This window comes from Marmota marmota, unplaced genomic scaffold (genome assembly GCF_001458135.2).
Source record: "Marmota marmota marmota unplaced genomic scaffold, marMar, whole genome shotgun sequence".
NCBI lineage: Eukaryota > Metazoa > Chordata > Mammalia > Rodentia > Sciuridae > Marmota > Marmota marmota.
Genome location: NW_026000037.1, coordinates 29,753,098 through 29,766,206, shown reverse-complemented (window position 1 = coordinate 29,766,206; position 13,109 = coordinate 29,753,098). Strand labels below are relative to the sequence as shown.

General features: G+C 31.4%; 1 protein-coding gene across 1 annotated transcript in view; it reads left to right on the top strand.

The window, feature by feature from the left end:
• Lrp1b (LDL receptor related protein 1B) overlaps positions 1-12,861 on the top strand; it is a 1,807,788-nt gene extending 1,794,927 nt beyond the window's left edge. Inside the window, exons 88-91 of the mRNA XM_015479144.2 lie at positions 5,054-5,144; positions 6,089-6,233; positions 9,089-9,187; positions 10,867-12,861. Of these exons, the coding sequence (XP_015334630.1) occupies positions 5,054-5,144; positions 6,089-6,233; positions 9,089-9,187; positions 10,867-11,007 (476 nt within the window). The 3' untranslated portion in view covers positions 11,008-12,861. The remainder of the gene's footprint in view (positions 1-5,053; positions 5,145-6,088; positions 6,234-9,088; positions 9,188-10,866) is intronic.
• Positions 12,862-13,109: the final 248 nt, after the last annotated feature.

Genomic DNA, 13,109 nt, shown 5'->3' with positions numbered 1-13,109 from the left:
AAAAAAAATGTGGCATTTATACACCATGGAGTATTACGCAGCACTAAAAAATGACAAAATCATAGAATTTGCAGGGAAATGGATGGCACTAGAGCAGATTATGCTTAGTGAAGCTAGCCAATCCCTAAAAAACAAATACCAAATGTCTTCTTTGATATAATGAGAGCAACTAAGAACAAAGCAGGGAGGAAGAGCAGGAAGAAAAGATTAACATTAAACAGATACATGAGGTGGGAGGGAAAGGGAGAGAAAAGGGAAATTGCATGGTAATGGAGGGAGATCCTCATTGTTATACAAAATTACATATAAGAGGTTGTGAGGGGAATGGGAAAATAAACAAGGAGAGAAATGAATTACAGTAGATGGGGTAGAGAGAGAAGATGGGAGGGGAGGGGAGGGGAGATAGTAGAGGATAGGAAAGGTAGCAGAATACAACAGTTACTAATAGGGCATTATGTAAAAATGTAGATGTGTAACCCACGTGATTCTGCAATCTGTATTTGGGGTAAAATTGGGAGTTCAAAACCCACTTGAATCAAATGTATGAAATATGATATGTCAAGAGCTTTGTAATGTTTTGAACAACCAATAAAAAAAAAGAAAGAAAAAGAAAGATTTATATTTTAAGACTGTGTTTAAAAATCTCCATTTCCATTTAAGTTGAATGTCTCATAATCATTGGACCTCAGCATAGTCAAGAATATGCTGCCTTTGTTCGCCCAACTACTGCCAATTAGCATGGAGATTTACCTTTCTAATTCATGCACAGTTTTCTTAATTATCTTGGAGTAGTGGTACAGGTGTTTTCTGGCCCTTGATGTTTAAAGTATCTGAAAATCACCCTGTGTAATTAGGCAGATTATTATCCCAGGGCTTTGTGCTTAGGTTCTACTTGAAAAAGCTAGTTTGACTCTTCTGAAGATACTTTGAAGAGTTCTAAACTCAAGTTTGATAAAATATTCATTACATACCCCTATTTGAAATTCACATAAAGTTTTCAGAGACTGGATGCTCAAAGTTTGAATTGTGCCACTTCTGGTATCTTCTAAAATTAAAGAAGATAAAAATATACTCAACATTCTATGGGCCAGTACTGTAGAGATGCTGTAGTTTATAGTAGAGATGTGATACCTGTCAGGGAGTCATTGTTTCTCTTTTCTTTCTTCATCTTTATCCCTTCTACACTACCATGTTTCAATAAGGAAAAATACACTGTCTGTATGACATCAGGAACCACAAATTAGCAAATAAAAGGATTGAACTGAAAAAGCAACACAACAATGCTTTTGCCCTAATTCTCCCAAAGCAGATGTTTATCAAATTTCTACCAAGTGCCAAGAACTATACTTGACCCCAGAGATAGATGATTGCAAAAGGCAGATGAGGCCTTTTCTCATGAAGAGGAGATTCTAGTGGGATAGAGAGCAATAAAGTGAGGAAGCAAATAAGAGAATGCACAAATGAATAAACAATTGTGAAGGAAACAAACAAATATAGCAAAGATCAAGCCTGGCAAGAGAAGATTGAGGTGAGCAGAATGTTTTTTTTCTAGAAGTACACATGACCAGCTCATTTATGTGGCTTACCATTCTTCACAGCCTCACCTAGTTTTCTCTACCCCCACTATGCAGTATCCTCTGCCTATTCTCCAGCACTATGCATTCTACATACCAGCCTATTTGTTCCTCATTAATGTTAATCCCCCAGGTTTTGTACTGTCTTCAGGAAACTGAAGAGGACTCTTCCCTCAGGTCTCACAGACACACTGTTCGCCTACATCCAGATCATATTGGTGTACATCCTTTAAGGTCCCCGGGCAGTGCTTAGCTTCCATAGAGTAGTATTTCTGGTGTGGAATAAATCTATTTGTTTGTCATCCCATGATAAACATAAAGCAGTATAAAAGGAAGTTCATTTGTATCTTCTGAGAAAGGAGAATACACATTAGTGTATGGGCCATAACAAGCACTTAAGATAAATTTACTAAATGAAAATCAAATACATAGATCCTAGGACATACTTAGAACTGTGTGATCTGCAGAACAAAGAGAAGCAAACTGACCATGCCCTCAAAGAGCTTAAAATATACCAATACCAGACTGAGGTTTTAGCTCAGTGATAGAGCACTTGCCTAGCATGTATGAGGCACTAGGTTCGAACCTCAGCACCACATAAAAATAAATAAATAAAATAAAGGTATTGTGTCCATATACAATTAAAAATATTAAATGTGCATACACACACATATACAAAATTGTGAAAAACATAAAATAGAGGCATGAACAGGGTACTATGGGAAATATACATTTTAAATTATTCATTATGAATGTATGTAGCACTTTCTATTATTGACATAATCCTATTTATACCATTTTGAAATATTGTTGATGACATCCATTTTATGGCTGAGTAATCTGACAAAGATAAGTAATTGCTCAAGTTTATGTTTCTAATAGGCTTTGAACAGAAGTAGCCTGGCTCCAGTCTGTTATCCACCTCTCCCAGGAAGGAAACTTTCCTCCATAGCAACATGGTAATGTGGTTCATGCTTTGAATGAAAACATGATGCACATTGAGGCTTCAGAACCATGTTGCAAAGGAATTCTCATTTTATTTTACATGAAAAAGTTACTGAGCCAGTTCCTCTACTCTTAACAAGTACAGTCCATACATTTGTTTTTAATCAATTTGTAATCATCCATCAATAATGTACTGCTAAAAATCATTTGCAATAGACCTGGATAGATTTTGTTAATAATACAATATTTACATTTATGGCTAGATATGCTACTTGGAAAAATACACATTTATGATTTTTTTTTAAAAATCTGTATTTTCTAGTTGTTTCCATCAATATAAAATATTTTACAAGAAAAAATTTGCAAATTGATACCTTGCATTATTTATTGTTGGCACTAAGCATAAGTGCAGTTACCTTGATTGGTTACATAAACCTTATCAGAAATCTAGCTTCTTACAGCTGTAATATATGGGATCACAACTGCCATCAGTGGTGGGAAAAATAAAAGAGAAATCCTTTGGTTTTTAGCTGCATAATTAATAGCTTTCTACCTTATAGGAATGACAGTAAATACGTGGGAAAAGAAAAATCTAATTTTCTAAATTATTTATCATTTCAATAGGGGAAAAGAAAATTTATATAGCTTAGAACCAATATTGGTAGATATTTCACATCTACCAATTATACAAATTTTAGTAAAAAAGAATAAATAATGAAGTGAAGATATTTATACAGTCACGATCAATCAGTTGAAGTCATAGCTTATGAAGAAATCAAGCTGTTCTTTGATATTTAAAATTTGTGAACAAATGTTAATTACTATCAAAGGTGCCAGATTCTCTGCTTTCATTAATTGCTAATAAATTACATATTCGTATGAAGTTCACTTTCCCAAAACCCAAGCGGTATTATAATATCAAACTCACTATGTTGTATAGTTCTGGTAACATGAAAAAACAGTTAAAGAACTGACTCATATTTTTTCTTATATGCAAGAGCTTGTTATTTGGTTATTTTAGGCAAGTAATTGCTTGTTTCAACATAGAAAATTGTCTTATATATGAAATTTCCTTAATTAAGACTTTTGTTTTTTAGAAAGTGACCTCAGCATGGATTATCTCATCCAGGTCATCTCTTACTAGAACTATTAAAACACAACTATACTTCTATATGAAAGTCCTTAAATGGCTGTTTATTATTCATAATATAGCCATTAACTTCTACTCAGTGCTTTTACATGTACATGCATTTGCAGAGAAAAATTAATGTACTTAATAGATTCTTAATAATAATTCTTAATGTTCCATTTCTCAGCCATTCTAGATTTCTATATTAAATTTTATTTTTTGTTGGATTTCTTTATTACTTAGGTGAACCACTGATTAATATGACTTGACTGAATCAGCCCAATGTTTATGAAAACCCTTTTTTTCCATGGGAATAAATATTTGTCTACTAAAAATGTAGTTACTAATGGAACTATTTAATATTTCTGTCATTAAGCAACTCTTGCATTCAGTTTTCTTCATGACATAAATCACACATTACTGTGAGTGGATTGTCCTTCTGGTAACACCCATTAAGAGATATGGTTGTCTACTAACATATCTGACTAAAATAATAATAACAACAACAATAATAATAGTTCACCCTTATTTCCAACCTAGGAAGACAAGTAAAGGTTTTTCCAGTTGTCTTTTTACCTTCAGTTCAGCTGCATAAACTAAGGCAAGCATTTGAAGATACATTTTAGTACTGATAAAGACTAAAACTATTCTTATATACAGGAAAAGAATGGTAAAATTGACATCAGCAACAAAACCACAAAATGTGTTTTGATGAAACTATTCAGCAACTGGAACTTAAGAGAATCCTCTGCCTCTCATACTCTTTTTAAAAATCAAACAGCCCTTCCTATGGGTCTTTTTGTCCCTGGTTTATTGGTGAAAAACAGGAGCCATGAAGAGTATAAAAATCTAACCCAAGGCCTTTTTTCCAACAATTTGCAAAACTGATACTTAAGCCCAGGTCCATCCAAATCCAACCTTTACTTTCCCTTTTCTTTTTCAGGCTAATATTAAACTTTCCACTTGTACTCAAAGTCAGAAATTATTTATAGCTATGAGAACAAAACTAAGGATGGGAATGTGGCCAGTGCAATTGTGTAAATGTGTATTCAGTCACATTTGATTTATAAGTAGTTACAAGCATGTCCTTGCATTATTGCAAGTAAATGTGTGTGGTGGGAATCAGTAAACCCAGGCTGTCAGAGAAGTCACCATCTCTAATCTCCAAGTATTTAAAGGCAATATATAAATGAAAGGCATCTAAAGAAATATTCCCAGAAAACTATGTGTTTGATAGGAAAGCAATATGTTAGCGACATAATGATGAACTTAGAATACAAATCTGGGTCGATCTTTATTTTTAGTATATCAATAACAAAATGTTTTGGCATAGTAAAGTGCTTCGTTATGTCAGTCTTTCTTCATTTTACTTAATTATTTATCTATTCTTTCATTTATTTTCCAGGAAGCATTGCCATCATTGTGCCTCTTGTCCTTTTGGTGACTTTGATAACCACCTTAGTAATTGGTTTAGTTCTTTGTAAGAGAAAAAGAAGGTAAGATTCAGTGTTCTAGATTAATATTCAATGAATAAATCATGCAAAAAAGTTGCAGAAATATATATATATGTATATATATATATATATATACATATATATATATATATATATATATATATATATGTATATTTAAAATTTCTTATAACATGATTTAGTTATTCCAACTACAATTTCCTATATTTTACAAATCCTATTAACCCTCTATTTTACATGATTGTAATTTACTCAAATCTTCCCTCATATTATGTTGATAGAATATATAAATGGAGCCATTCTAACAAAAATAACAAGAGGTCATACTCCTTAAATTTCAGTATTCTTTCCCTAAAACAGCAGGGGCTTCTGAAGTATATTTTATTATATTACTGTGTATGACTAGTAATGTCAACAGAATTATAGCAAATATGTATGTCATAAATTGTGGATTTCATTAACAGAGTGCATTTATTTAGTTTATTTTTGGCTGGAAGTATTATTATTTCAAATGACATGAAAGTGCTGTTATACAGAGCCAGGAGGAATGACCTATCTGCGGGGTTTAATCTAGGAACTGAGAGCTGGTGAGTCATTTTTTTTGAGTTGTTAGGATTCTATCATATAATTTTGGGATTAAAATACTCTATTTCAAAAGTTTCATCAATGTTTTCTTAGGGATAGTTTTCAGATTGAAGGGAAAAAATTGGCATTAGCTGTTTAGGAGAAACTTATTTCCAGTATATTTTTATTAAGTCAAAGTGATTGGAAAATGATTAATCAAAGTGTGAGTTTTTTGATAGTTAGAGACTTGACAAATATCACTCAATTTATTTCAAATGCATTTAATTTATAAATGTCCTATCAGTTTAATTAAAATAAGTAAATGTATAAATATGATCATTTCATGTACCTTGAGTTGTGGTATTTATATAATTCACACATATGTTAATGTTCACATATTCTAGGACAAAAACAATTAGAAGACAACCCATTATCAATGGAGGAATAAATGTAGAAATTGGCAATCCATCTTATAACATGTATGAGGTGGATCATGACCACAACGATGGAGGTCTTTTAGATCCTGGCTTTATGATTGATCCAACAAAGGTAATATAGCTTAAAATAATGGACAGTGAGCATGAACTTTCTTGAATCAAAGCTATGTTATATGGTCTTGAATTTCATCTTTTTTAAATCTAAAATTGTCATAACAGATTTTATGATTCATTGAATGAGATAGCCTCTTTTTAAAAAGTACAGTATGATCTGCGTTCACTTGAGGAATGCAAGTTAACATTAAAATGAACAGAATTATTCACTCAGTTTATAAAGATGTGCAATTCATTTAAAATATTATCTTAATGAAATATGCTGATGTGTTAGCATGTCTAAATATACATAAAAAAATTAGTGTAAACTGTTGGCTAACTTGTTTTCAATAGAAAAAGAATATAATGCTTCATTGTTAAAACAAGTATTTCATCTCCAACAGTGCATCACTGGAGAACCACTAAGCTGTGTCCCTTAATTTCTTTCTAATCCAATCACTTTTGAAAAATACTTCTCTATCTGCTATCTTATCCCTATTGATTTGAAACATATCATCAATATGTATACCTTAAACATTCATAATTTATTTAAGGTTTCTGTTACTTCTTATTACTTTCCATAAGCTCACTTGATACAATTATCCAGATAAATTTGCAAAGATTTGATTCACTAAATGATCTGAATATTTTGAATGACAATTTTAGAATATTTACTTTGTTAAACTCTTTAAACCATTTTGCTAATGTTAGAGTTAATTTTCTTAGTCTATTTATTTATTTATTAAATATTTACTTATTTTCTGATTTATTAAAGAGACTTTGTCTACAATACACTTTTAATCAAAGTGACCAATAATCAAAGTGACCAATCTACAGCCAAATGAGTTTAAACTTGTAATGACACCTATTCCTAAAATAGTGGAATAGGGTCTCATATACTCAATCTGGTTCCAAATTCTTAAGATTGTCTGAGCCAGAAATTGATGGTCAAATATTTTAATTAATATCAGTCAATCCTTTTTGCATGATTAAAATTTATACTCTCAGAGAACATTATAATGATGTTTTCCTAATTAGAAATAATTTTATCATTAACTAACTCCTACATCTGATTTTTTCTTGAAATAGATCCTGATAATCTTAGTTCCAGTAACTATACTTGAAATTTAAAATCTATATATACTGTGTAAATTATTATTTGATAATTTGTCCCTGAAGAAGAAAGACATTAAAAAATTAGACTTCTGGAGATTCTTTGTTTTTTTCTTAGGAATATAAATGAAGTATAAGTATAATATGAACTGTTAAGAGACTTACTTTAAACATATTTAAAACACTTTTTACTTGTTTCATGAAGGAGAGTTCTCATTTTCCCTCATCATTTTTTATTTCTAGTGATAGAATTAATCCAATTCTGTATACTTAAAGAGAACAGCTTTTTAGTATCCCATTTAAAAATTTTTACACGTTTACTCTAGGAGAATAAAACTATGCTTCAGTGCCCTTCAAATATATTTTTAATGTACTTAGCACTTAATAGTCAATAAATATTTATTTACCAATTTGCTGAATGACTAACCAAAATTGCATGGAATCTGTTAGAGAAGGCTGAGTCTACCTGGCTCCTAATATTTGAATGTAAGTATGAATTGTTATCCAAGAGGTAACTATAGAACAGTCTTAAGAGATAGGGACAATAATAAAAAAACAAAGGTCACATCAAAGCAACCTTAATAATGAAACAAATTTCATAGATTATCACTATGTTGCAGTAGCTTGGTATAAGCATGATATAATTAACTACAAAGAAAATGTTTGTACAATGTCATTTTTGTTATTTTGAAACTGTTTAACATTTACAGTTCAGTGATGCCTTCTAGTCAAAAGAACTGAAATACTTAACTGAAATGAATAAAATAGATCTGACTATGGAAGTTATACCACAGAATAATTAGAATATTCCAAAAAATAATAATTATTGGTTTCACCCCAAATTCATCTCAATCTTTAATTAAATTTTCTTTTCTAAAAAAAATTATAATTAATTTCTGTATGATTCATCCAAATTCAAATTTACAGACTATAGACAATTAGAATTGTTTTGTGTACTTTCTAAACGAAACTATTCTGGAAAAAAAAAATTAAGTGGCAACTTTTAGTTGATTTTATGTTTGAAATATTTTCCAGAGCCACTTATTCATTGTTAAGATTGATAGTTAACAAATACATATTCATTAATATTTGAATATTCAAAAAAATGTCCCTTTAGGGTTTTTTATTACCATAAGTACTATATTATAAATATGACTGAAACAGTATAATTCTGTTCTTAGACCCAAGAAAATCTAAAGTTAATCACATTGCATGTAGACATAGTGAGCTTATTTTATTACTAATTAATCCACTTTCAGACTAGAGTCAGATTTCTACAACTGCAAATGTTTGTTTTGATGTGTGAAGTTTGAAATTTAAATTTCTCCCTTAAAAATATAGCTTGATGATGAATCTTTAATTAGAAGCAGATATTCGAGTGTCCAGAATGAGCTAACTGTCAAAACTCAGAACTTTTCTTAGTGTCAGAATTTTAAATGGAAAAGGCTGGTGCATTTTTCAGAGTTCTTAGCAAAGATGGTATTTCCTGGGTGAAGATAAGTTTCAATAGAACTATCTGGATATTGCTGCATGAGTACCATGTCTGTCGGTAAACTGAACATAATAAAAAATGTCTACCCATAGAGCAAAAATTTGATTAATATTTCTTTCTTAAGCTGTGAAAGCTAACCTGAAAACACTGCTCATGACCCAGGGCTAAAAAGGTTTTAATGTTATTTTTCTGATTCAACATGATTTATATCAATGGAAAGTGGTTCCATGATATTAGATGAGAAACTAAAATTCTCTGTTTATGTACAGGCCAGGTATATAGGGGGAGGGCCCAGTGCTTTCAAGCTTCCACATACAGCGCCGCCCATCTACCTAAACTCTGATTTGAAAGGACCACTAACTGCTGGGGTGAGAGAAGAAATTCATTATTCCATATCCATTCCATCACCGAATCCCTCACAATCAGAATGACTACTTGACTTGGATAGAAGCTTGTCCTTAATTAAGTTTTTAATTAACTAGAGATTCCAAAACAGCATAAAAATTAGAGGTTTATGTTATGTGTCCTGCCTATACAAGATGACATATAAAACATGTTATCATTCTAGGCAAGTTCTTAAGCAGAAATATCTCTTCTATTGGATTTGAAAGAGTTATAGACCATTTACAGTGAACTTGAGTGTTTCAGTATTAGTTGTTCTTAGAAAAGAATCTCTAGTCAGGCACAGTGGCATATGCCTATAATCCCAGTGGCTTGGGAGGCTGAGGCAGGAGTATCACGAGTTCAAAGCCAGCCTCAGCAAAAGGGAAGCGCCAAGCAACTCAGTGAGACCCTGTCTCTAAATAAAATACAAAATAGGGCTGGGGATGTGGGTCAGTGGTCAAGTGCCCTGAGTTCAATACCCGGTACCAAAGAAGAAAAAAGAAAAGAATCTCTAGCAAGAATTGTAAACTGAATTATTTAAATTTGTTCAGTTTTAAGCATTTTTATTAGAATGCTTTACTTAACATAAGTAACTTTTATGTGCAAATAAATATATAGTTCCAAATATGTCATCATATTGAAAATTCAGAGATGGTTTAATGAAATCATTTTTATTTTTTGAATTAGATAATATCTTTAGAGAAAGCTACTTTAAAATTACATAGCTCATTTTATCCAAAAAGTGAATAAAACATAATATCAGAATTTCTATGGATGAGTATGCTCTCTGTCTTCTCTTACATCAACTGCTTTTCATTCTCATTACCTAAGGTGTTTGTCTCCTTTGCATGGCTCAAAAATTATGTTTTCTTGTTGTAACAAAGGCTTAATGTATGCTTTTGGAAAAACCAGACAGAACCAAAACAACAATAAAAGCAAAAACTACAGAACATTTTCTTAAATTAAGCTGCAATTTGTTAAACAATGAATGATGAATATGTTTTCCACCTGAAAGAGGTCACTGCTACATGCTTCAAATTCTATCTCAAATGTTTATATCTAACACATAATATAACCATACTTCACAATTCTTTAGATGAGCCCAAAGACATGCCCAATGATAAATATATATAGGATCTTGAAGCAAGAATATTGTCATTTTTAAGAAGTGTTCACTGATGTATTCCTTTACTTTTGTCTTTATATGCTTGATTTAAATTCACATTGAAAAAATTATAGACACAGCTAATTAGGTGACTTTTTGTTTATGCATCTAAGTTTCCATTGATGGGTATGCATAAGTGGTAGTGGTGGTAGGTCACAGGGGATATATGGCCTGAAAACATCACAATTCATTTTAACCATTTGACAATAAAATTCTAGTAAGCATAGCTTTCCCTATGATTTCTTCTGGCTTTTTGTTTTACATCAGAGCTCCTGTTAGCTTCACAAGTTACCTGAAAATCATAAAATTTTGTTTTTACCTAATACCATGCTAAAGCAGACTAAAACCTATGCAGAATTTAAAATTTCATTTAAATATGTCCTACTTACTATCTTGAGTGCATCACATGTAGATATTATACCATTGACAAACTACAAAATAAGTGATGTTGTTAACTGATAATAATACTGATAATAATATTTATTTTTTCTTCTTCAGCCTACTAATTACTCCAACCCGGTGTATGCAAAATTGTATATGGATGGGCAAAATTGTCGAAATTCCTTAGGAAGTGTTGATGAAAGAAAAGAACTGCTTCCAAAGAAAATAGAAATTGGTATAAGAGAGACAGTGGCATAATCAGTGATACCTTTTATATGCTGTATAAATGTATAAAATATAAGGATTACTTTTGTATGTTCCAACAGTATTATACTTGTTTTGGCATCAGCATTACCTCTTCCTTTATCTTTTTCCTGGTTAATTGTTTTCTGAGTTTTTTGGGTTTTATTTTTTGCTGATGACTATTGATTGACCATTTGTATGGTATTTTTATGAAAAAGAACTGCACTACAGTACAATTTACAACAATGCTGCTGATGAAGACACACCTTTGAATTTGTTAAAAATTAAAAACAACATATTCCTTTGTAGTGTGAATATGAGCAATCTATTTTATATGAAATTTTTGGGTTCTACTTAATTAACAAAGAGAAACTCTGCACTTTTTCATTATATGGTCTGAAAGCTGTAATACAATGTCATTTTATTTTTTTGTTAAAATTGATGGAAGAATGATTAAATGGACAACTCTCTTCTTTGTGCCCATGAAGATTGATTCAGATACTGCTGAAAATATATAACCCTCACAAGTTCAGTGTCACCTGCTTTGAAATTAGCCTTAGATTGCCAAGTGGTAGATGAGGCAAAACTTGAAAATATATATATATATATAAAATTAATAATTTGCATGTAAACAGATGATTTACATTTTCCAAAATTTAGTGGACTCTGTGATATACTAAATGCAAACACCCTGTACACAATAGTTATATTTAGGTGGTAGAGCATAACAAAAAAATAACCTGAAGTGGACAGATCACACTTGCTATGGGATAAGACCTTTGGTTCTCCCTCAATCCTGAGGTGAATAGCCAGCCTAGAGCACAACAGGGCATCGGGTACTCATGTATTATGTGCTTCTTCCCAATCAATCACGTGCATTTTGTGGAAGATTGGCCCAACCCACCCCTTACCCCACTGAACATTATAGAATAATAGATAAGCACACAAATTGACAAGACAGAATTTCAATTATGAGGATGCATTCTTTTGCTAAGTCAAAAGGAAGAGGTAAAACAGCCCTTTTGGTGTAGAGTAATCGGTAAATATTTTCAAGAAACAGTATGACTAATCCCTTATTTTCCCTACTGAAAATATATTCTTCTGAGTTATAGAACAATTATCTACCCATTATCAAAGGTGGAGAGTATAAATGCTATTTGCTATTTGCTCTGGTAATCTGGGTTCTTTTTAGTTATATAAAACACATGGACCCCATTCACTTGTTTGTTTGTTTGTTCTCAAACTTTGATTAAACAAGTACAATTTATTTAAGGTGTATAAAAAAAGATAGCATTTTTATACAAATATCTTTAAAGGCACAAAAGATTTATTCACAAGTTGTGGAGGGCTTTTTGTTCCTCTGATAGACATGACTGACTTTTAGCTGTCATAATGTATTAACCTAACAGATGAAAAATATGTTTGTGGTTGCTCTTTATCCCTTTGTACAAGCATTAAAAAAACTGCTGTTTTATAAGGAGATTTTTGTTGTACTATGTGCATGCATACTACCTATTTCTAAACTTTGCCATATTGAGGCCTTTATAAACTCTTGATTTATGTAATACTAGTGCAATTTTGCTTGAACAATGTTATGCATATCATAAACTTTTTCAGGTTCTTGTTTAAGTACATTTTTTAAATTGAACAGTATTTTTCATTTTGGTTATAATAGTCATTTTGCCTATGTTTCTACAATGAAGTGTTAAATACTTTATAAAAAATTGTTGACTGACTTATTTAAATGAAATTCTACATATTTAAGTGCTTGTGTTGGGTAGTTTTTAAACATAAGAAACTCCTTTTGTTGTGTGGTTTATATCTTTCTAGAAAATTATTTCAGGGACCATGGTAGTTTTCATGTGTTTGGTTTTGTTTTGGGTACTGCAGACTAAACCCATTAGTGCTTAACCACTAAGCTCATGCAAGTCTTTTAATTTTGAGACAGAGTGTTGCTAAGTTGTTGAGGGGTTTGCTTACTTACTGAGGCTGGCCTTGAACTTGTGATTGTCTTGCCTGCACAGTTGTTGGGATTATAGGCCTATAGCACTACACCTGGCAATTTTTTTAAAAAAAATATCCTTAAAAATGTATTCTCCAGGCAGAGTTTGATTCTA